The sequence below is a fragment of the Oncorhynchus kisutch genome, unplaced genomic scaffold, assembly GCF_002021735.2.
Source record: "Oncorhynchus kisutch isolate 150728-3 unplaced genomic scaffold, Okis_V2 Okis04b-Okis11a_hom, whole genome shotgun sequence".
NCBI classification, from domain to species: domain Eukaryota; kingdom Metazoa; phylum Chordata; class Actinopteri; order Salmoniformes; family Salmonidae; genus Oncorhynchus; species Oncorhynchus kisutch.
The window spans coordinates 5,829,064-5,853,570 of record NW_022261981.1 but is presented as its reverse complement, the minus strand read 5'-3'; the positions used below and the strand labels follow the sequence as shown (position 1 = coordinate 5,853,570).

General features: G+C 41.8%; 2 protein-coding genes across 3 annotated transcripts in view; one reads left to right on the top strand and one right to left on the bottom strand.

The window, feature by feature from the left end:
- pald1a (phosphatase domain containing paladin 1a) overlaps window positions 1-19,081 on the bottom strand; it is a 115,280-nt gene extending 96,199 nt beyond the window's left edge. Inside the window, exon 1 of one of the 2 annotated variants that reach the window (XM_031813075.1) lies at window positions 18,886-19,081. The gene's annotated coding sequence lies outside the window, so the exon portion shown is untranslated. Of the gene's footprint in view, window positions 1-5,868; window positions 6,395-18,885 lie in introns of those variants that run through there. The other variant, XM_031813074.1, reaches the window with a different exon arrangement.
- Window positions 19,082-20,169: 1,088 nt separating this feature from the next.
- LOC109876351 (nodal homolog 2-A) lies at window positions 20,170-23,940 on the top strand. The gene is made up of 3 exons (XM_031813154.1): window positions 20,170-20,440; window positions 22,103-23,115; window positions 23,542-23,940. The coding sequence occupies exons 1-3, from the start codon at window positions 20,170-20,172 to the stop codon at window positions 23,692-23,694; spliced, it is 1,437 nt and encodes a 478-aa protein (XP_031669014.1). The 3' UTR covers window positions 23,695-23,940.
- Window positions 23,941-24,507: the final 567 nt, after the last annotated feature.

The following is a 24,507-nucleotide window of genomic DNA, read 5'->3' as shown; positions in this document are numbered from 1 at the left end:
AACAGAGTAACAGGCCTTTCAGATGAGGTGAACTAACAGAGTAACAGGCCTTTCAGATGAGGTGAACTAACAGAGTAACAGGCCTTTCAGATGAGGTGAACTAACAGAGTAACAGGCCTTTCAGATGAGGTGAACTAACAGAGTAACAGGCCTTTCTGATGAGGCCAACTAACAGAGTAACAACTAACAGAATGATGCTGGCGTTCTGCCAGGGAGTAGTACACATTCTGTGAAGGGAGTGGTACACAGCGTTGTACGAGATCTTCAGTCTCTTGGCAATTTCTCACATGGAATAGCCTTCATTTCTCAGAACAAGAATAGATTGACGAGTTTCAGAAGAAAGTTCTTTGTGTTTCTGGCCATTTTGAGCCTGTAATCGAACCCACAAATGCTGATGCTCCAGATACTCAACTAGTCTAAAGGCCAGTTTTATTGCTTCTTTAAACAGTTTCCAGCTGTGCTAACATAATTGCAAAAGTGTTTTCTAATGATCAATTATCCTTTTAAAATTATAAAGAGGAAATGAGCTAACACAACATACCATTGGAACACAGGAGTAAACACTGATAAATGGGCCTCTGTACACCTATGTAGATATTCCATTTAAAAAAATTATACAATAGTCATTGTTAATGTTGTCAATGTCCACACTGTATTTCTGATCAATTTGATGTTATTTATGCAGCATGTGAAGCAGCCCTTCACAGTCTACACTACCATTCAAAAGTTTGGGGTCACTGAGAAATGTCCTTATTTTTTAAAGAAAATCACATTTTTCATCCATTAGAAAAATGTGCTTTTCTTTCAAAAACAAGGACATTTCTAAGTGACCCCAAACTTACAGAGGTCAGGGTCACAGAGAAGTGGGACTCCACAGGACATTGGTCCAATATCACAGCCGGCGTTGCCACGGAAATTAGCTCAACGCTTCCTCTAACACAAATTGTTTTTCTTTTCGTTTCAACATTTCCTCTTCAACAGTCGAGTTCCCATGAAGAAATCAGCATATTGTGCAAAGGTTGAAGATTTAAAATATCCAAAATGCACCCAATGTTTTTTTTCGTTTTTAAAAAAAAGTCAATGTCTTCTGACTGAGATGTTTATCAGAAAACAACTGTTGAAAGAGGAAGACACGAGGACAACAGTTTGTGCACCAGAACGATGTTTGTTGCTGCACCCATTATTTTGCAATAAGGTTTGTGAATGAAAGCCCTTCGCTTCCTACCCACAAGGTACAGGCCCTTCGCTTCCTACCCACAAGGTACAGATGTCTCTGAAAAATACAGTCAACTCACCACCATACAAGTTAAGAATTATCAGTGAATAGGCTTCCACCCACAGAAAGACTTAATGAATGAAAGAAAGAAAGATATCCCATCTGGTACACTACTGAGTGACAGTACAGTAGATATCTGGTATACTACTGAATGACACAGTACAGTAGATACCTGGTATACTACTGAGTGACAGTACAGTAGAAATAAGGTATACTACTGAGCAACAGTATAGTAGATATCTGGTACACTACTGAGTGACAGTACTGTAGATATCTGGTACACTACTGAGTGACAGTACTGTAGATATCTGGTACACTACTGAGTGACAGTACTGTAGATATCTGGTACACTACTGAGTGACACAGTACAGTAGATATCTGGTACACTACTGAGTGACAGTACAGTAGACATCTGGTACACTACTGAGTGACAGTACAGTAGACATCTGGTATACTACTGAGTGACAGTACAGTAGACATCTGGTATACTACTGAGTGACAGTACTGTAGATATCTGGTACACTACTGAGTGACAGTACAGTAGATATCTGGTACACTACTGAGTGACAGTACAGTAGATATCTGGTACACTACTGAGTGACAGTACTGTAGATATCTGGTACACTACTGAGTGACAGTACAGTAGATATCTGGTACACTACTGAGTGACAGTACAGTAGCTTTAAAACGTGAAAATCCTACTGTCCAATAAATGATAGCAATGTAGTCAAAAGGCTTCCATGTCCATTATGTTTCTAGGGAAAATTAATACTGTATACTTTACACTGTTGTCTTCCTGTTTGAATACTGTATACTTTACACTGTTGTCTTTCTGTTTAAATACTGTACACTTTACACTGTTGTCTTTAAAATATATTTCATGTTTTATTGCCACATACACTGGATAGGTGCAGTGTAATGTGTTGTTTACAGGGTCAGTCATAGCAGTACGATAGGTGTTGTTTTACAGGGTCAGTCATAGCAGTACGATAGGTGTTGTTTTACAGGGTCAGTCATAGTAGTATGATAGGTGTTGTTTTACAGGGTCAGTCATAGTAGTATGATAGGTGTTGTTTTACAGGGTCAGTCATAGTAGTATGATAGGTGTTGTTTTACAGGGTCAGTCATAGTAGTATGATAGGTGTTGTTTTACAGGGTCAGTCATAGTAGTATGATAGGTGTTGTTTTACAGGGTCAGTCATAGTAGTATGATAGGTGTTGTTTTACAGGGTCAGTCATAGTAGTATGATAGGTGTTGTTTTACAGGGTCAGTCATAGTAGTATGATAGGTGTTGTTTTACAGGGTCAGTCATAGTAGTATGATAGGTGTTGTTTTACAGGGTCAGTCATAGTAGTATGATAGGTGTTGTTTTACAGGGTCAGTCATAGTAGTATGATAGGTGTTGTTTTACAGGGTCAGTCATAGTAGTATGATAGGTGTTGTTTTACAGGGTCAGTCATAGTAGTATGATAGGTGTTGTTTTACAGGGTCAGTCATAGTAGTATGATAGGTGTTGTTTTACAGGGTCAGTCATAGTAGTATGATAGGTGTTGTTTTACAGGGTCAGTCATAGTAGTATGATAGGTGTTGTTTTACAGGGTCAGTCATAGTAGTATGATAGGTGTTGTTTTACAGGGTCAGTCATAGTAGTATGATAGGTGTTGTTTTACAGGGTCAGTCATAGTACAGCACACCTGGAGCCAATCAGAAGGCTGTAACCTATAGACCGGCTACCTGCCACCCTAATAACAGGCCTCCAGGACCATAAGCCCTTAAATGATGTTTAAGAAGCAGAGTGCCATGTTTTGACCACACTGCCCTCTTCCAGGAACACGTGGTCCTCTGTAGCTCAGCTGGTAGAGCATGGCTCTTTCGCAACGCCAGGATAATTGGTTTCGATTCCCGGGACCACCCCTTACGTTAAAACATGTACGCACGCATGACTAAGTCTCTGTGGATAAAAAAGTCTCTGCTAAATCGCATAATATTACTATTATTATTAAAAATCCTACCTGTTACCTTTTGCTACCCAGTAATAAAACGGCACCCGTTAGTCACATTCTGTTCTCTCACGAGGGCCCGTCCCAAATGGCTCCCTATTCACCACATAGTGCACTGCTTATGTAGCCCTGGTCTAAAGTAGTGCACTATATAGGGAATAGGGTAGCACAGGGCTCTGGTCTAAAGTAGTGCACTATATAGGGAATAGGGTAGCACAGGGCTCTGGTCTAAAGTAGTGCACTATATAGGGAATAGGGTAGCACATGGCTCTGGTCTAAAGTAGTGCACTATATAGGGAATAGGGTAGCACAGGGCTCTGGTCTAAAGTAGTGCACTATATAGGGAATAGGGTAGCACAGGGCTCTGGTCTAAAGTAGTGCACTATATAGGGAATAGGGTAGCACAGGGCTCTGGTCTAAAGTAGTGCACTATATAGGGAATAGGATAGCACAGGGCTCTGGTCTAAAGTAGTGCACTATATAGGGAATAGGGTAGCACAGGGCTCTGGTCTAAAGTAGTGCACTATATAGGGAATAGGGTAGCACAGGGCTCTGGTCTAAAGTAGTGCACTATATAGGGAATAGGGTAGCACAGGGCTCTGGTCTAAAGTAGTGCACTATATAGGGAATAGGGTAGCACAGGGCTCTGGTCTAAAGTAGTGCACTATATAGGGAATAGGGTAGCACATGGCTCTGGTCTAAAGTAGTGCACTATATAGGGAATAGGGTAGCACAGGGCTCTGGTCTAAAGTAGTGCACTATATAGGGAATAGGGTAGCACAGGGCTCTGGTCTAAAGTAGTGCACTATATAGGGAATAGGATAGCACAGGGCTCTGGTCTAAAGTAGTGCACTATATAGGGAATAGGGTAGCACAGGGCTCTGGTCTAAAGTAGTGCACTATATAGGGAATAGGGTAGCACAGGGCTCTGGTCTAAAGTAGTGCACTATATGGGGAATAGGGAATGATGACACAGACGCTCGTCAGTTAAAGCAGAGAGCGTTTAAAAGGGGGAACGGTAGATCTATTTTTGAACCAGTGCTGTGTAATTTACTTTATTTCAAGATGGTAATTTCATATCCCCCTATGATTTCAAGGATGAAGTAGTGTGGCCTGGATGTTTTCTGAAACCCCAGAGAATGTTGCTGGCAACACTGTGCTGTCAGCACCGCGAGGACATCGGACAACATTCCATGTCAGAACGAGGAGCTAAAAACCAAATTTGCAGAATCGCCTCTCAAATGCTTTCCATTCAACCCAATACCACCTTGTTTCTCCCCTCAGCAGGCTATTAAGAAGGTCAAGTCAGTTTACAACGTCCTGCACATGTAAACACCAGACCAGCAGAACGGCCTCACTACACTCGCAATGCCTTGTTATACATCATTGACTTTCACATCATTTCTTGTCATGATGCGTAAATCTTGTCCTATAGTTTTATTTAATTTATTTTTGTATTTTTAATCCTAGGCCCCCGTCCCCGCAGGACGAGGCCTTTTGCCTTTTGGTAGGCCGTCATTGTAACTAAGAATTTGTTCTTAACTGACTTGCCTAGTTAAATAAAAAGGTTAAATAAAAAGGTTAAATAAACAAAACATTTGAGAGACACCTTGACAGGAGTTATTGTCAACTTGGTATGTTCTCCCAGCATGCACTGCATTCTCAGGAGGACTACCTAAAGATGTAATGATCCTAGATCAGCAGGAAATAGGGAGAACAGAGACTAACTATCCACCAGTAACCACCACTCCTCATTGTGTTCCAAGACGCCACTAGTATCGAGGCCCACGCTGGGTTCAGGTGACTGGCTAGTCACGGCACTAACGTTGTGTACAGCAGGTCGTCCTTCATTCTAAAAACACAGGTGGGAGGGTGTCCATACTTTACGTGTGTAGCTTCAGTATGCATACATTTACAAATAACCATGGCATGGTAATCATGCATATGACATTGTGCAATGTGGGGTACGCCAACATGACATTCTGCCGTCTGGAAGGACAAGCATCAGACGAGACACCCTTCCACATGGTGTAGCACGGTGATCTCCCTACAGGTCATTCACAGGTTGTTGACAGGGACAGACACGGGAGCATTTCTGCAACATGCTCAGAAAGACCTGTCACAATGATCCCTCTGAAGGTGCATCGTTTCTCCCTGAAGTAGTACTGTACTGAGAAACAGATTATAAAAGCCTTGTAGTACTGTACTGTTAACCCAAGAGACACAGAGAACAAAAGCCTTGTAGTACTGTACTGTTAACCCAAGAGACACAGAGAATAAAAGCCTTGTAGTACCTGTGTCCCTGTAGTACTGTACTGACAAACAGATTATAAAAGCCTTGTAGTACTGTACTGTTAACCCAAGAGACACAGAAAATAAAAGCCTTGAAGTACTGTACTGTTAACCCAAGAGACACAGAGAATAAAAGCATTGTAGTACTGTACTGTTAGCCCAAGAGACACAGAGAATAAAAGCCTTGTAGTACCTGTGTCCCTGTTGTACTGTACTGAGAAACAGAGAACAAAAGCCTTGCAGTACCTGTGTCCCTGTAGTACTGTACTGAGAAACAGAGAATAAAAGCCTTGTAGTACCTGTGTCCTGCACACCATCCAGGGGGTGGAAGTCTTGAAGATTGAGAATAAAAACAGGACAACAGTCTATGTCTCCGTCAGACTGACATTCTTACAGTCCCCTCTGCTCTGCTCTCTGTGGTTGTCGAGGCTGGCTTCAGTCCGGTGGTTGACTGTGTCTGTCTGTTAAGGTCTAGTCTGTTCAGGCTGGCTTCAGTCCGGTGGTTGACTGTGTCTGTCTGTTAAGGTCTAGTCTGTTCAGGCTGGCTTCAGTCCGGTGGTTGACTGTGTGTGTCTGTTAAGGTCTGGTCTGTTCAGGCTGGCTGGTTCCAGTATTATGTGAAGCGGTTGCTCATCATTAACACCTCCTTATAAAGAACGGGATGAGTCAATGACAGAGCTCTTCAGTCAGTCAGGATGCAGTGGAGAAGAGCGGCAGGCAGACAGACAGCTAACTCACCACAGAGAGAGAGAGAGACACACACACACACACGAGTCGCAACGACTAAAGAACGACACACAGCTCAGGAACAGACAGATTGGTGACAGGGTGTGTGTGTTTGTGTGCGCATGCATTTGAAGAGGATGTGGGGGAGGACCCTGAGTGCCTTACTACTCATCAGCCGGTTCACCATCTAAATCACCAGCTTGTTCTCCTGGAAACAGCATGCCTTGCTACACGACGACAAACAGACATCACAGAGAGACAGCACAGAGACACAGCACAGAGAGACAGACAGCACAGAGAGACAGCACAGAGACACAGACAGCACAGAGACAGCACAGAGACACAGCACGGAGACACAGAACAGAGACACAGCACAGAGAGACAGACAGCACAGAGAGACAGACAGCACAGAGAGACAGAGAGACAGACAGCACAGAGAGACAGCACAGAGAGACAGCACAGAGATACAGCACAGAGAGACACAGCACAGAGACACAGCACAGCGACAGCACAGCACAGCACAGACAGACAGCAAACAGACAGCACAGAGACACAGCACAGAGACACAGCACAGAGACACAGCACAGAGACACAGCACAGACAGACAGCACAGACAGACAGCACAGATGGGTAATCACAGCACCCTAGGGAGATGGGTAATCACAGCACCCTAGGGAGATGGGTAATCACAGCACCCTATGGAGATGGGTAATCACAGTACCCTAGGGAGATGGGTAATCACAGCACCCAGCTGAGAGGTAACCAGCATGTTGTTGCTATCGCGTAATGTAGTGCCACGTACTAATTACTTCATTCATTAGCAATTAACGTATGATGTCATTTCATCTCAGAGGGCAAATAGACTACCAGCTGAGATAATAGGAACAGCTGGCTAAGAACATCTGCTACAGGTTGAGCTGTATACACAGGGCTGTGTGTCTGACTGGAGGATGTGGTGGTAGTAGTAACATCTACTACAGGTTGAGCTGTATACTCAGGGCTGTGTGTCTGACTGGAGGATGTGGTGGTAGTAGTAACATCTACTACAGGTTGAGCTGTATACACAGGGCTGTGTGTCTGACTGGAGGATGTAGTGGTAGTAGTAACATCTACTACAGGTTGAGCTGTATACACAGGGCTGTGTGTCTGACTGGAGGATGTGGTGGTAGTAGTAACATCTACTACAGGTTGAGCTGTGTACACAGGGCTGTGTGTCTGTGTGTCTGACTGGAGGATGTGGTGGTAGTAGTAACATCTACTACAGGTTGAGCTGTATACACAGGGCTGTGTGTCTGACTGGAGGATGTGGTGGTAGTAACACATTGTGTCATCTCTAGTCCTCTCACACACACACACACACAAACAACTGAGGTAGAGGAGCAGGAAGTGCTCAATCAAGTGCTCTGACAAGCCCTTTCCCAACAAATCAGAGTTAAAAAGCAAAAGAAGAGAAATTCGTAAAAAAATACAAAATAAATACAAAAGGAAATAGTAACACATTAAAATAACAATAATAAGGCTAAATACAAGGAGTACCAGTACCCCTGTAGTATTATAATAATGAGACTATATACAAGGAGTACCAGTACCCCTGTAGTATTATAATAATGAGACTATATACAAGGAGTACCAGTACCCCTGTAGTATTATAGTAATGAGACTATATACAAGGAGTACCAGTACCCCTGTAGTATTATAATAATGAGGCTATATACAAGGAGTACCAGTACCCCTGTAGTATTATAATAATGAGACTATATACAAGGAGTACCAGTACCCCTGTAGTATTATAATAATGAGACTATATACAAGGAGTACCAGTACCCCTGTAGTATTATAATAATGAGACTATATACAAGGAGTACCAGTACCCCTGTAGTATTATAATAATGAGACTATATACAAGGAGTACCAGTACCCCTGTAGTATTATAATAATGAGACTATATACAAGGAGTACCAGTGCCCCTGTAGTATTATAATAATGAGACTATATACAAGGAGTACCAGTACCCCTGTAGTATTATAATAATGAGACTATATACAAGGAGTACCAGTACCCCTGTAGTATTATAATAATGAGACTATATACAAGGAGTACCAGTACCCCTGTAGTATTATAATAATGAGACTATATACAAGGAGTACCAGTACCCCTGTAGTATTATAATAATGAGACTATATACAAGGAGTACCAGTACCCCTGTAGTATTATAATAATGAGACTATATACAAGGAGTACCAGTACCCCTGTAGTATTATAATAATGAGACTATATACAAGGAGTACCAGTACCCCTGTAGTATTATAATAATGAGACTATATACAAGGAGTACCGGTACAGAGTCAATGTGCAGAGGTACGAGGTAGTTGAAGTAGGGCTGGGCGATATGGCAAAAATATCATATGGTGATTTTCACATTTTGGACAGTGCGACTGTATTTTATGATTTTGATTAATAAAAGTTCTACATTTGGTTTATGAGTAGGGCGTGACCCTAGGGTGGCAACACACATATTCTAAATGATTTCAATGGGTCTTTTCTCCATTCGGATTGGTTTATACTGTTCAATTCAACTTCAACCTCAAATTATTTCCTGCATTTCCATCAATTTCTGCATTTCCTCCACTCATTTGAGATCATTTCCACACTGCCACGATATGGAGAAAAATGCTAGGCCTTATTTTTAACCAAATGTTACAATTACGATTTAGATCAAAACAGGCGGGTGAACTTTTGGAATCGTGGAAATAGAATGTTTATTATAATTCTATAGTTAGAATATAAATAATAGTGGGCACTTTGAATACAGTTTTGTTTGACATGACAATAAACGAAAATGCCATGAACGAGTTAGTGTGACAGGGTAGGAACCAAAGTGATGTTCAGTGTTTCCTAGGGGACCCTATAATCTTTGTCTTCATTAAATATTTATTCATATAGCCAACATATTCATGCTTCATCTATCCCCCTTTGATTTAGAAGATACTGTTAGCTAGCCAGCTAACTAGCGATTAGCATTAGTGGCTAACACGCTTTAGCATAACTTGCTAAGAAAATATAAAACTAGCTGTTTGCAGATGTAAGAAACACAAACCTATACTGTAATTGTAGAATGCTTTTGGATTTATATTAAGATCAAAGTGGAAACAACATCGTTGTCATCAACATTGTTGCATGTGCTGCACTGACCATGCAGACTGAACGAAAGTGTCTCGTGGTCAAGCAACAACAATGGCGCTCCTTGAGTGGCAGGGGGCGGGGCTTAGTCTGTGTGGAAAGGGGCGTGGAGAGCGGAGTAAACTATAAAAATGGACGTTACACACGGTGTATCACATTTAACAAACCAAACATTCAAATACCGTTATAGAAGGTAAAGTAAAAACCCAAAGCATTCATAAATACCAGTATATAGTAAAATACGGTATCCCACCCAGCCCTAAGTTGAAGTAATTGTAAAATTAACTTTGAGGATCTGTGGTCCCATACCAAATATTTTCAGCCTCCTGAGGGGTAAGAGGCTTTGTCGTCCCCTCTTCACGACTGTGTTGGTGTGTTTGGACCATGATAGGTCCTTAGTGATTTGGACAACGAGGAACTTGAAGCATTCAACTTGCTCCACTATAGGCCCGTCGATGTGAATGGGGGCGTGCTCGGCCCTCCATTTCCTGTAGTCCACAATCATCTCTTTTGTCTTGATCACATTGAGGGAGAGGTTGTTGTCCTGGCACCACACTGCTAGGTCTCTGACCTCCTCCCTATAGGCTGTCTCCTTGTTGTCGGTGATCAGGCCTACCACCGTTGTGTCGTCGGCAAACATAATGATGGTGTTGGAGTAGTGCAAGGTCACGCAGCCATGGGTGAGTACAGGAGTGTTTACTGTTGAGTGTTTCCGTCATGATATGAACATTACATTGAGTGCTGCTGTACTGTCTCTCCTTCTTCCTACTACTGCTGGAGGCTCCAGGCCAAGGCTCTGCTGCTGGAGGCTCCAGGCCAAGGCTCTGCTGCTGGAGGCTAGAGGCCAAGGCTCTGCTGCTGGAGGCTCCAGGCCAAGGCTCTGCTGCTGGAGGCTCCAGGACAAGGCTCTGCTGCTGGAGGCTCCAGGACAAGGCTCTGCTGCTGGAGGCTCCAGGACAAGGCTCTGATGCTGGAGTCTACAGACCAAGGCTCTGATGCTGGAGGCTACAGACAAAGGATCTGATACTGGAGGCTACAGACCAAGGCTCTGATGCTAGAGGCTACAGACCAAGGCTCTGATGCTGGAGGCTACAGACAAAGGATCTGATGCTGGAGGCTCCAGACAAAGGATCTGATGCTGGAGGCTCCAGACAAAGGATCTGATACTGGAGACTACAGACCAAGGCTCTGATGCTGGAGGCTACAGACAAAGGATCTGATGCTGGAGGCTATAGACCAAGGCTCTGATGGAGGCTACAGACCAAGGCTCTGATGCTGGAGACTACAGGCCAAGGCTCTGATGCTGGAGGCTACAGACCAAGGCTCTGATGCTGGAGTCTACAGACCAAGGCTCTGATGCTGGAGTCTACAGACCAAGGCTCTGATGCTGGAGGCTACAGACCAAGGCTCTGCTGCTGGAGGCTACAGACCAAGGCTCTGATGCTGGAGTCTACAGACCAAGGCTCTGATGCTGGAGGCTACAGGCCAAGGCTCTGCTGCTGGAGGCTATAGACCAAGGCTCTGATGGAGGCTACAGACCAAGGCTCTGATGCTGGAGGCTCCAGGACAAGGCTCTGATGCTGGAGGCTACAGACCAAGGCTCTGATGCTGGAGGCTACAGACCAAGGCTCTGATGTTAAATAAATTAGAGAAACAACGTCTTTCTGGAGAATGTGAACTGCCATATCTTGCAGGGGATGAATACTGAGACTGAGTATTTAATTTAAAAGCTGCAGAAGCAGTGGGAGAAGCATTTGATAATGTCTTGATCAATGTAGACTGGCCCTTTGATTCACTCTGATTTTATTTATGTATGAATTCAAAGCGTACCTCCTTCAGACTGAAATGAGGCCTTGTCTGTTTTAAAACACATCATCATGTGTTCTACCTGTCAGTGAGACAATGGCAATAAGACTCTAAACGTTTCCAGATCACTTTTACACGTCTGTTTCCTGAAATAGACGATCACATAGTTTGGTGGTCCATGTTCTCTTAAAACAACAATTAACCACCCTGCCCTAGTGTGTAGTAACACTGTCATTAACCACCCTGCCCTAGTGTGTAGTAACACTGTCATTAACCACCCTGCCCTAGTGTGTAGTAACACTGTCATTAACCACCCTGCCCTAGTGTGTAGTAACACTGTCATTAACCACCCTGCCCTAGTGTGTAGTAACACTGTCATTAACCACCCTGCCCTAGTGTGTAGTAACACTGTCATTAACCACCCTGCCCTAGTGTGTAGTAACACTGTCATTAACCACCCTGCCCTAGTGTGTAGTAACACTGTCATTAACCACCCTGCCCTAGTGTGTAGTAACACTGTCATTAACCACCCTGCCATAGTGTGTAGTAACACTGTCATTACATTAACCACCATTATTAGCATGTTGTTACACAGTCCTTCAGTAATTACAATGACTGTCGTCATTAAGCTCTGCAGCTCTCATGGAAAGTGGACTCGGTACACTGAGGCCAACATGTCAAACCAAGACTGTCCTGCGTCCGATATTCCTCTCTCTACAGAAGAGCTAAGGAGCAGAGCAGAAGTGAGAGAACCGTCACAGCTCATGTTCCACGGCGGAACAGAGCAACACTCTCTCCACGGAGCTGTTTTACCAGTCAGAACCAGAAGGATCAGGGTAATGTCCCCCTATCTAAGCTCCAAGTTCCCGACATCCTGCCCTGGCCAATATCCTTCTAACCCTAACCCATATCCAACATCCTTCTATAATTTAACACAATGAATCCCTCCTTCCATCTCTCCTTCCCTTTCCACACAGGGACTCTCAGTTCATTCTCCCCAGTGGCACTGTACTGACACCTGTGTTTATAGTGTACTCTGTCTACTACCTAGACAGAACTATGCAAAGACCCCTTCTCCAGACAAGAATGTAAATAAAAGAGTTCCAGACAGGGAGAAGACTGACAGAGAACAAGGTTCCTCTTCACAGCCTCAAAGTAGAGCAGAAGATCAATACACATAACACAGTATTTGATTTATTAGGAGAGAATAGAGCAGAGCTGCTCTGGAATAGATGGGGGACAGACAATATGCAGAGAATAGAAACAGGAAGGACATTTTTTTTTTTTTAAAGAGAATAGAGAGGGCGGGCGGGCGAGCCAGAACAAACTGGCAGGATGTCTCTAGTGTAACGTCCCCTGAGACAAAGAAGTTGGAAATATATGTTGTAAGTATGTCAGATAATGTAGGCTAGAACATTTTTTAAAACACTCTAGTCATCCACTCAAAGTTAATGTTGCGCCACCCAGTGGCAGAAATAACCATTGCACTACCTTGGCTTGGACATAAAAAAAAACATTATTCCAGAATGACTGCGGAATGGTAACTAAATAAGTAAAGACATTAGGGCTGACCCCATTATAGAGGCCTGTCTCAGTGGACTGATCCATTATAGATGCCTGTCTCAGTGGACTGATCCATTATAGAGGCCTGTCTCAGTGGACTAATCCATTATAGGGGCCTGATCCATTATAGATGCCTGTCTCAGTGGACTGATCCATTATAGAGGCCTGTCTCAGTGGACTGATCCATTATAGAGACCTGTCTCAGTGGACTGATCCATTATAGAGGCCTGTCTCAGTGGACTGATCCATTATAGAGGCCTGTCTCAGTGGACTGATCCATTATAGAGGCCTGTCTCAGTGGACTGATCCATTATAGAGACCTGTCTCAGTGGACTGATCCATTATAGATGCCTGTCTCAGTGGACTGATCCATTATAGAGACCTGTCTCAGTGGACTGATCCATTATAGAGGCCTGTCTCAGTGGACTGATCCATTATAGAGGCCTGTCTCAGTGGACTGATCCATTATAGAGACCTGTCTCAGTGGACTGATCCATTATAGAGACCTGTCTCAGTGGACTGATCCATTATAGAGACCTGTCTCAGTGGACTGATCCATTATAGAGGCCTGTCTCTGAATGTATTTAATATTGTTTACACTGTTCCAAAAAAGCAGACAAATAATATTGTAATCAAACAGCACCTGTTATTTTATTGATTTATTATTATTTAACTAGGCAAGTCAGTCACGGCCTTGTTCAGGGGCAGAATGACAGATTTTTACCTTGTCCGTTCAGGGGATTCGATCCTGCAACCTTTTGGTTACTAGTCCAACGCTCTAACCACTAGGCTAGCCTGCCGCCCCATCTCCTTCTTATTGTTATTATTAGTATTATGGTCATTCTAATAATAAGTAACGTCATTATCATTGGTAGCCTTTGTATAGCAGCCTTGTATAACCACCATCGAGCTGTAGGCCTAAGAGCGTGTCCTGTCATTATCATGAGTAGCCTTTGTATAGCAGCCTGGTATAACCACCATCGAGCTGTAGGCCTAAGAGCGTGTCCTGTCATTATCATGAGTAGCCTTTGTATAGCAGCCTTGTATAACCACCATTGAGCTGTAGGCCTAAGAGCGTGTCCTGTCATTATCATGAGTAGCCTTTGTATAGCAGCCTTGTATAACCACCATCGAGCTGTAGGCCTAAGAGCGTGTCCTGTCATTATCATGAGTAGCCTTTGTATAGCAGCCTGGTATAACCACCATCGAGCTGTAGGCCTAAGAGCGTGTCCTGTCATTATCATGAGTAGCATTTGTATAGCAGCCTTGTATAACCACCATTGAGCTGTAGGCCTAAGAGCGTGTCCTGTCATTATCATGAGTAGCCTTTGTATAGCAGCCTTGTATAACCACCATTGAGCTGTAGGCCTAAGAGCGTGTCCTGTCATTATCATGAGTAGCCTTTGTATAGCAGCCTTGTATAACCACCATCGAGCTGTAGGCCTAAGAGCGTGTCCTGTTTAGGCTGAATACCGTGACTTACTTAGGCATATATTTTAATATATAGGCTACTGTACCAATCATTCATTTGTTCATGCCATCACACAATCAAGCATTTTTTTTGGGGGGGGGGGGGTTAAATAACAAAAAGGGAGCTTTGAATAATCAGCCTAAACAATGAATTAAACCACAATACACGAATGCATGCAACTGTTTTCAGTCTGCTGTAATAAAGGCTTTATATAAGTCAAATGTCTTCAACAGATCTGACTTCCCCTTTCCCTCCTGAGCAGTCACTAAACAGTCACTAAACAGTTACTAAACAGTCACTAAACAGTCACTAAACAGTCACTAAACAGTCACTAAACAGTCACTAAACAGTCACTAAACAGTTACTAAACAGTCACTAAACAGTCACTAAACAGTTACTAAACAGTCACTAAACAGTCACTAAACAGTCACTAAACAGTTACTAAACAGTCACTAAACAGTCACTAAACAGTTACTAAACAGTCACTAAACAGTTACTAAACAGTCACTAAACAGTCACTAAACAGTCACTAAACAGTCACTAAACAGTCACTAAACAGTTACTAAACAGTCACTAAACAGTTACTAAACAGTTACTAAACAGTCACTAAACAGTCACTAAACAGTTACTAAACAGTCACTAAACAGTCACTAAACAGTCACTAAACAGTCACTAAACAGTTACTAAACAGTCACTAAACAGTTACTAAACAGTTACTAAACAGTTACTAAACAGTCACTAAACAGTCACTAAACAGTCACTAAACAGTCACTAAACAGTCACTAAACAGTTACTAAACAGTCACTAAACAGTTACTAAACAGTTACTAAACAGTTACTAAACAGTCACTAAACAGTCACTAAACAGTCACTAAACAGTTACTAAACAGTCACTAAACAGTCACTAAACAGTTACTAAACAGTCACTAAACAGTTACTAAACAGTCACTAAACAGTTACTAAACAGTCACTAAACAGTTACTAAACAGTCACTAAACAGTCACTAAACAGTTACTAAACAGTTACTAAACAGTCACTAAACAGTCACTAAACAGTTACTAAACAGTCACTAAACAGTCACTAAACAGTCACTAAACAGTTACTAAACAGTCACTAAACAGTCACTAAACAGTTACTAAACAGTCACTAAACAGTTACTAAACAGTCACTAAACAGTTACTAAACAGTTACTAAACAGTCACTAAACAGTTACTAAACAGTCACTAAACAGTCACCCGCTTCAAGGTTTTATATAACATCCTCCATTTTGCTATCATGTGATACTGTGTTGGGAGTTTATTATAATCACATGTATTAATGTGATTATGATGGGCTATAGGTCAAGTCCTATTGGTCACATGCAAGCAATGCCTACATGTTTCACATAAAGAGATCAAAGGTTGAGGGAATGTTTTTGCCTGAAACAAATGAGGGATTTTGGTAAGATAACTTTTCAGTCATTTGCTGTGCTGTGGTGCCTTTTCTCTGCAAGTAGGGAGGAGAGAGAGACAACATGCGCCAGTCACAGGCACTCGCTGTCATTTAACACAGTGTGACCATCGGGCTCTTCAGTCATTTGTGTGTCTATTATTGAATCAAACAGTGTGCTTAAAGCATCAGACAAGCTGTGAATATGTAGTTTACTTCATTCAAACACAGACACAACCTGTCTATATACAGTGCATTTGGAAAGTATTCAGACCCCTTTACTTTTTCTACACTGTGACGTTTAATCAATTTTAGAATAAAGCTGTAAAAACATATTTTTTTCATCTACCTACACACAATACCCCATAATGACAAAGCAAAAACAGGTTTAGACATTTTTGCAAATTTATAAAACATAAGAAACAGACATACCTTACTTACATAAATATTCAGACCTTTTGCTGTGAGACTCAAAATTGAGCTTGGGTGCATTCGGTTTCCATTGATTTCTACAACTTAATTGGAGTCCACCTGTGGTAAATTAAATTGATTGGACATGATTTGGAAAGGCTATACACCTGTATATATAAAAAAGGTACGAAAGTTGCATGTCAGTCAAAAACCAAGCCATGAGGTTGAAGGAATTGTCCGCAGAGCACCGAGAGAGACATGATTGTGTGGGAAGGGTACCAAAACATTTCTGCAGCATTGAAGGTCCCAAAGAACATAGTGACCTCCATTAATTCTTAAATGGAAAAAGCACATTTGAAGCACCTGCGATGAGTCACCTACTTCCACTTAATAATGAGATCTTCAACAAGGTGCCACAACAAATCATCTACAATTAAATGTGATTGATGACAGGGAATACATTATGTGCTTTTAAAAAATCAATGGAGATTAGAGGACCCTTATGTGCATCAAATGCCTGTTCTTGTACCAGTACTCAGACGAACACTAGGTTCAAATGGCACCCTATTCCCTATATAGTGCACTACTTTTAACCAGGGCTCTGATCAAAAGTAGTGCACAGTGCACTATATACACACACACACACTTAGTTTACAAAACATTAGGAACACCTTCCTAATTTTGAGTCGCACCCCTTTTCCCCTCAGAACAGACTCAATTCGTTGGGGCATCCACAGGCATGCTGGCCAACGTTGACTCCAATGCTTCCCACAGTTGTGTGAAGTTGGCTGGATGTCGTTTGGGTGGTAAAACCATTCTTGATACACACAGGAAACTGTTGAGCGTGAAAAACCCAGCAGCGTTGCAGTTCTTGACACTCGAACCGGTGTCCCTGGCACCTACTACCATACCCCGTTCAAAGGCACTTAAAAATGTTTATCTTGCCCATTCATCTGAATGGCACACATACACACACACACACACACACACACACACACACACACACACACACACACACACACACACACACACACACACACACACACACACACACACACACACACACACACAATGTTCTCCAGGCTTAAAAATCATTCTTTAACCTGTCTCCTCCCCTTCCTCTACGCTGATTGAAGTGGATATAACAGGTGACATCAATAAGGGATCATAGCTTTCACCTGGTCAGTCTATGTCATGGAAAGCGTAAGTGTTCCTAATGTTCTGTACACTCAGTGTATTGGGAATAGGGTTCCGTCAGGGAGGAAGCGTCTCTTGATTAACCAACAAGAGCCCTATAGGAGTTGGTCAAGTCCAACTTGGCTTGCATTTTGTTTTGTCTGGTCAATAGAGGTCGACAGCTTGTCGTCCTAAAACCTGGGAAATTAGTTACATCTGGTTCGTTCAGCCATCCCTAAGGGAAACATTTTTATGGGGAAAGAAAAAGGGTTTTGGAATAAAACGCTGAAATTAAGTTCTGAGGTTAACAAAGGTTTAGGAGATTGAATACATTTTGTTCTATGAGATAATCAGTCAGTTAAACATGACATTTTAATTATTTTTTAAATAAATGACACATTTTTCAAAATTCACTTAAAGTGACGTTAGCTGATGAAGATGATCTCATTTTAAATAAAAGTATGAGATCCCCTAAGCCTGTGTTTTTACCACAGACCTTATTTTCGGCCAAAAACGCCATTAATTTCCCCCATAGGCTTTGTCCAAAGAACCATGGCGGAGTTAGTGCCTACAGAAAGACGCCATTTCTATTTCTCTCTATGTGGCTCCTTTATTTATTGATTAAAGGGAGGGAGGAGCAGCGCGGTATCAAAAACAGTATCGATATGTTGTAATGGCTTGATTGATCTTCATAATCACTTTTTATCTTGAGTTTGACGAGATTTAAAAAATGTAGCGCCTAGTTTCTGTGTCAATGCAGAGTAACGGACATTAAACAAGATCTTGCTTTATTTGACCTGCCTAATTCGAGAGCTTGGCAAATCACTCTATTAGGTTTAAATGGGGGGGGGGGGGGGGGGGTTAAAAAGGACATCAAACGGAAAGGACATTTAAATTGCCGTCCAAATCACCTGCTCTATTTACATAAACTTAGTCTAACTAACTAATTATATTTAAGTATTTATATTTATACATAAACTTAGTCTAACTAACTAATTATATATAAGTATTTGTAGCACAGTAACGGACCTAAGAGGTGTTAAACACCTGAACAGGTCTACTGAAAGTGTAAAAGCGCCAATAATCATTTAGTCGACCGAAGAGTTATCATTTGAATATTACACACCTATTAGCCAATGAACATCGGCCCATCTGTATCACATGAATTCCACCCCCCAGCCGCAATGGGCAATGAATGATAGATTGGTTGGCACTTCAAACAAGTTTACTGGAACAATTTAAACCATTTCAGTGCTACATCAAACATGACTGGGTCGACATACAATCGCCTATCGATGGAGACTGGAGGAGGCATGGAGGGCGGCCGAGCCAACCACATGCCACAAACTTCAACTTTATACCACATTGGATTTTGTTTGATGCAATGTTGCAACGTGGTCATGCACTGGCCGCGCGTACCGACATCAGCACACACACTTCACATTTGGCTAACATATCCACATAAACACAAACTCGAAATGCCGATGTTTTACAGTTTAGCCTACCAATGTGCGCGTGGACACGGGAAATGAGACAGGACCGTAACATGTACTCACCATTTCACTCGGAAGAACCGTGTATGCTCCAAAAATCACTCATTAGTCGGATGTTTCAATAAACGTAGGAAAAGTGATGTAAAGCAGCGGTTTGTGTTTTATTTCAGGGATAGTTTCTTCCACGTATTTGTCTACCTATACGGTCCTTTCTCGCAGATTTTCGGAGGAAAGGATTTCCACTATCTGAATAAAAGCAGGGGCTGGGCATGCGCACTAAGAGGAATGTTTTTTGTCCGTTGAGCGTTCAATCCACGGTTCTTTTCACGCCAAGACGCAGAGCGCAATATTTATAATAGTCTATAATAAAACACAAAAAGACAGCACATCTCTGAAAACATGGAATTGTATTTGCCCACACAGGCCTATTAATATCATGCTATTAATGATATTACAATAACATTGCCCCTCGAGCCTATTAAAAGTCGACATGCCTAAACTGAAGAGAAAGAGGAATGACCTGTTTTTCCTTTTAAATCATAATGAATAAGATTATATAGACAGATTCTAGATCAGAACTCATACCTCTGAGATGCTTTGTAGATACTGGCCGATTCTATATCAGAACTCATACCTCTGATATGCTTTGTGAATACGGGCCGATTCTATATCAGAACTCATACCTCTGATATGCTTTGTAGATACGGGCCCCGATTCTATATCAGAACTCATCATTCTGATATGCTTTGTAGATACGGGCCCCGATTCTATATCAGAACTCATAATTCTGATATGCTTTGTGGATACGGGCCCCGATTCTATATCAGAACTCATACCTCTGATATGCTTTGTGGATATGGGCCCCCATTTTAGAAACTTATGTAAGAAAGACTATATAGACTTATGTCCATAGAATGAACAGTAATCTATTGTCATAACCAGCTTGCTCTTCGTTACAGAAAGCAGAATGTATAGGTTTATCAAACTAAAACCATTAACCCTAATCTGTAGCCTAACTGATCGATTGGAATGAATCTATTTCATACGGAAAGTGAACGTAGATGAAGGCTAACAAACAAAGTGACGTTTGAAAGATCTATTGATGAGAAAAGTGCTATAGGGAACGTTCGCTCACTGGTCGTTCTAAACACACTTCATCCAGTCATTGGCTTGGGCATCTCATTAACAAGTCAATGGATGATGACCTGCCTTGCCACAAGCCTTGAAGACGCATGTCAATTTCCTTTAATGTTCGCGGCTACTTGTTAAATATGCGTGGTGCGGGAAGGGTATATAAGCCAAGCTTATCTCAACCCGCAGAGGAATCTGTCATCCAATTTGACCACCATGCGTTCATTAGGCGTTCTAGGTGTAGCGCTACATGCCTCTCTGCTCATACTGCTGACTCAAGGAATTCACAAATCTAGAGATGGAGTTTATCACGGAAAATCACGACGCTTTGCTACAGACCACCGTTCACCTGGATTCCATCACCTGGCACCGAAGTATATGATGCACCTTTACCGGAATTACAAGTCAAATCTTACTCGGCCTATAGACGTAATGGAGAAGGCCATCGCAAAACAAGCAGACACAGTCAAGAGTGTGATGGCAAAAAGTAAGATTATATATTTTTTTAAAGTATATTAGCCTATAGGCCTATTTATTCATTCGTTTAGTAGGGCATATAGGCTACATTCTTGACATTTAGTCTATACTGCCTGCCCGAATTTAGTTTAACACAGGATAAAATAATAATAAATATCCTGTTTAGGGCATTTTATAATAGTTTATGGCCTATTGCCTAGCCTCCTCTAAGCCTAGTAAATTCAATGTTGTTTTGCGCTATTGTTTGTTTGCATTATTTTTATTCTTCCAAAAAAGTGAAGAGATAATTTTCTTGCTGTGTTTGCGCACCACAGTGGCTGTCAAATCTCTTCGCCAGACGATCTCAAAGCGCTCCAATCCACATTCATTTTGTCGGCCTGAATAACCGTACATGGATCAGCGTGTGAAAAGGCAGGTTTTCAGCCTAATTCTCAAAGCAAACCTCTTTTTTTCTTTAAATGGGAGATGTTGATTAGAAATGTTTCCAGACATGCCTATTCAAATCTGTTGTTAATTCAAATCAACAAGTCCCCTCAGTTCTTTTCACACTTCACTTGATTAGATTAGAGTGATGACCTAGAATACATCTCTGGCCAGAGCGGGATTTTAACTACATCTAGCCTATATATGTTCCACGGACCGCTCGCAACACCACTAAATCTAATTTAACATCACTGCTAGGTGTCATAGTTGTTACCTTTTTGTTTGAATGGAGGATATGCGGAAGCCGAGCTAAGGACGTGTTAAATGATTGGTTTCGATCCGGTGTTTACTTTGAGTGGATTAGTCCTAGCCTCGTCCTCCTGTCGTTGTCGTTGTGTTATCCTTCATCTTCATAGTTTTATTTCCCCAGAGCAAAACAGACCCATAGAGGAATGTAGATGTTTTGGTACAGTACATATAATCAACAAATAGACGATGAATAGCAACAATACATTACATTTGGACAATAGTACAATAGTCTTTAATCTTCTTGATGAATTATGTACCACACCTCCAATGTCTTGTTCTTCTTTGCATCACAATTCATGTCCTAATTCACACATGTTGATGTTGACCCCAGCCGATGGTAGATTCATCCACAAGCTAGTTGCCTAGTTACATTGAAAAACATGGTTGGAATTTCTATTTGCAAACATGCTTTGCCTAGATCTAAAATTGTATTTCTTTAAAAAAATATGAAAACAATATTGAATAATACAAGAATACAAGCATGACTCATTCAGACTACTTAGATGTAACCCAGAAACAACATGCTAAATATTCTGCCTGAATTGCTGTCCAGGATTGAATAGAACATGTGTATTCCTCCTAAATTAACAGTTAGCACATTAGCTCTATGGTTGCTTAAAAGCTCTTTTTACAAGTAAAAACAATTAACAGTAATTATTTGTAATCTATTTTACCCATAGTAGACCATTTAAAGGGGTTTGAAGAAGATGGGTGACATAAAAACAAATATTTGATTATATTTCTATATAGGCCTAATCTTAAAGTACTTAACATTGTATGGTGGCCCAGGTGGATAACTTGGATGTATGTTTGTCTAATAGACATATATGTGAAGTACTTAGTTGACATGAGACCAGTCCCGATGATAATGTTCAAAGAAGTACAAATGTTGAAAAATCGTTTTTTTTTGTGTGTGTTTTTTTTTTCTTCTTTCCAATAGGTTTATTTCACAGACCCCGACGCTGGACTGCAACCTTTGACCTGACCACCTTATTGGCCGACGAACGGATCCAAGCAGCGGAGCTCAGGTTCAGGTTTCCCCGGGCGACGAGGGCTTCCAACATTACCGTGGAGATCTACCATCACCACGACTACCCGTGCAGGCAGACACGGGAGATCTGCCAGGAACACCAGCTGGTGGGATATTTCTCCGTCTCCTCTGTGATTAACTCCTCTCAGCACTGGAAGGTGTACAACCTTACTGATCCTCTGTTGAACTGGCTCGGCCAGGAACACATTTCCAGGAGCTCAATGAAGAGGAGATCACCAAACAAGACAAAGAGAGATGTGTACTTCCCCAACCATGTCCAGTTGGCTGGGTCTACAACACAGCAAAACCCTTTCCAGTTGGCTGGGTCTACAACACAGCAGAACCCTGTCCAGTTGGCTGGGTCTACAACACAGCAGAACCCTGTCCAGTTGGCTGGGTCTACAACACAGCAGAACCCTGTCCAGTTGGCTGTGTCTAAAACACGGCAGAATCCTGTCCAGTTAACTGTGTCTAAAACACGGCAGAATCCTGTCCAGTTAACTGTGTCTAAAATACGGGAGAATCAGTGTGTGAGCGACAGAGCCTTACTGGTTGTATTCTCTCATACAGGGTCAGAGGAGGGCTCCCAGGCCAAAGCCAGTCTCCTCCACACGGCCGAACAGTCCAAGTTCCTGTCCACCACCGAGTCCAAGAAGTTCCGCAGGCCGAAGAGACACAGGAAAAAAAGGGGCCACTCAGGCCAGAGGGAACCACCAGACATGAGGGGTCCAGGGGTGTCTAGCGGAAACATTGAGATTGACCCGTCTCTCTGTCGAAGAGTTGAAATGCATGTAGACTTCAATCAGATAGGCTGGGGGTCCTGGATCGTCTTCCCGAAGAAGTATAATGCCTATCGATGTGAGGGGATCTGTCCAAGTCCTTTGGGAGAAGACTTGAACCCAACAAATCATGCTTACATGCAGGTACGTTTCAATGTGATTTTCTATGGGGTTTCTATGGGATTTTCCAAAATGTGTCATAGAATATATTTGTTTTTTATAATTATAATTTTTTTATTTTTGGTTTTCAAATTGATCTTTTCTGTTTTCGTATGTATCTTAACGGTACAAAGCTCATTGGGGCGGCAGGGTGTCCTAGTGGTTAGAGCATTGGACTAGTAACTGGAAGGTTGTGAGTTTAAACCCCTGAGCTGACAAGGTACAAATCTGTCGTTCTGCCCCTAAACACTGTTCCTAGGCCTTCATTGAAAATAAGAATTTGTTCTTAACTGACTTGCCTGGTTAAGTAAAATAAAAATTAGATACTATAGCAATGCTTCATGCCTATTTGAAGTTGTTTGGCCTTTCTTTACTTGCAGATTGCTTCTTGATGCTTTTTTTCCCCTCTAGAGTCTCCTAAAACACTACCACCCTGAGCGGGTCCCCTCGGTGTGCTGCGCCCCCACCAAGATGAGTCCTCTAAGCATGCTGTATTATGAGAATGGAGAAATGCTGCTTCGCCATCACGAGGATATGGTTGTGGATGAATGTGGCTGCCTGTAGCCTCTGTCACAGGCTTGAACCCGACCTTCAGTAAAGACATGGCCGGAGCAAAGCCCGGGGCCGTCTTCTCACAACCGCTTGAGATGGAGACGAGGCTACCACTCGTCTCCTTCGGACGCACGCAACAGAGAGTTCCGGAAACATTACAGTGTATTTTCACTGACAGAACTATTATCCAAGAGTCTGTAACAGATGGTCGGAAACAATAAGAAAGCACTTTGTGTTCTTTTGATTATTGTGACTGTGCACCCCTCAAGCAGTATGGTAGATGTCCTGTATGTTTAGAAAGCTTGGATATATACAGTATGGATTTTCTCTCAGAATGTGACTGATTTTATCTTACTGCTTTTAGGAATCAGTAAGAGGACATGCCATTTCATTATAAGTCATAGGAAATGGCGTTGTTCACCATTTAAGCACTGTTTATACTATAGTATACACCTACTGGGTGTAACGGAACATTGACATTATATTTATTGTAAATAATAATAAAATAAAGCTTGGGTATTTATGTTAATTTATTGCGCTCTCTGTTTTAGGAGGATTTTGTCATAAATATGTTTCATATTGTAAAAATCTTTTGTTAGCTGATTAAAGTGTATGTATTTTGTAGGTAATATTTGTCATGTTATTCATTCATTAGTAACATAACATATGCTTATGACTCTTGTCTATAAAAAAAACACGATATGTACATTCATTAGAATGACCTGTTGTGAATATTCATTCATTAGTAACATAACATATGCTTATGACTCTTGTCTATAAAAAAAACACGATATGTACATTCACTAGAATGACCTGTTGTGAATA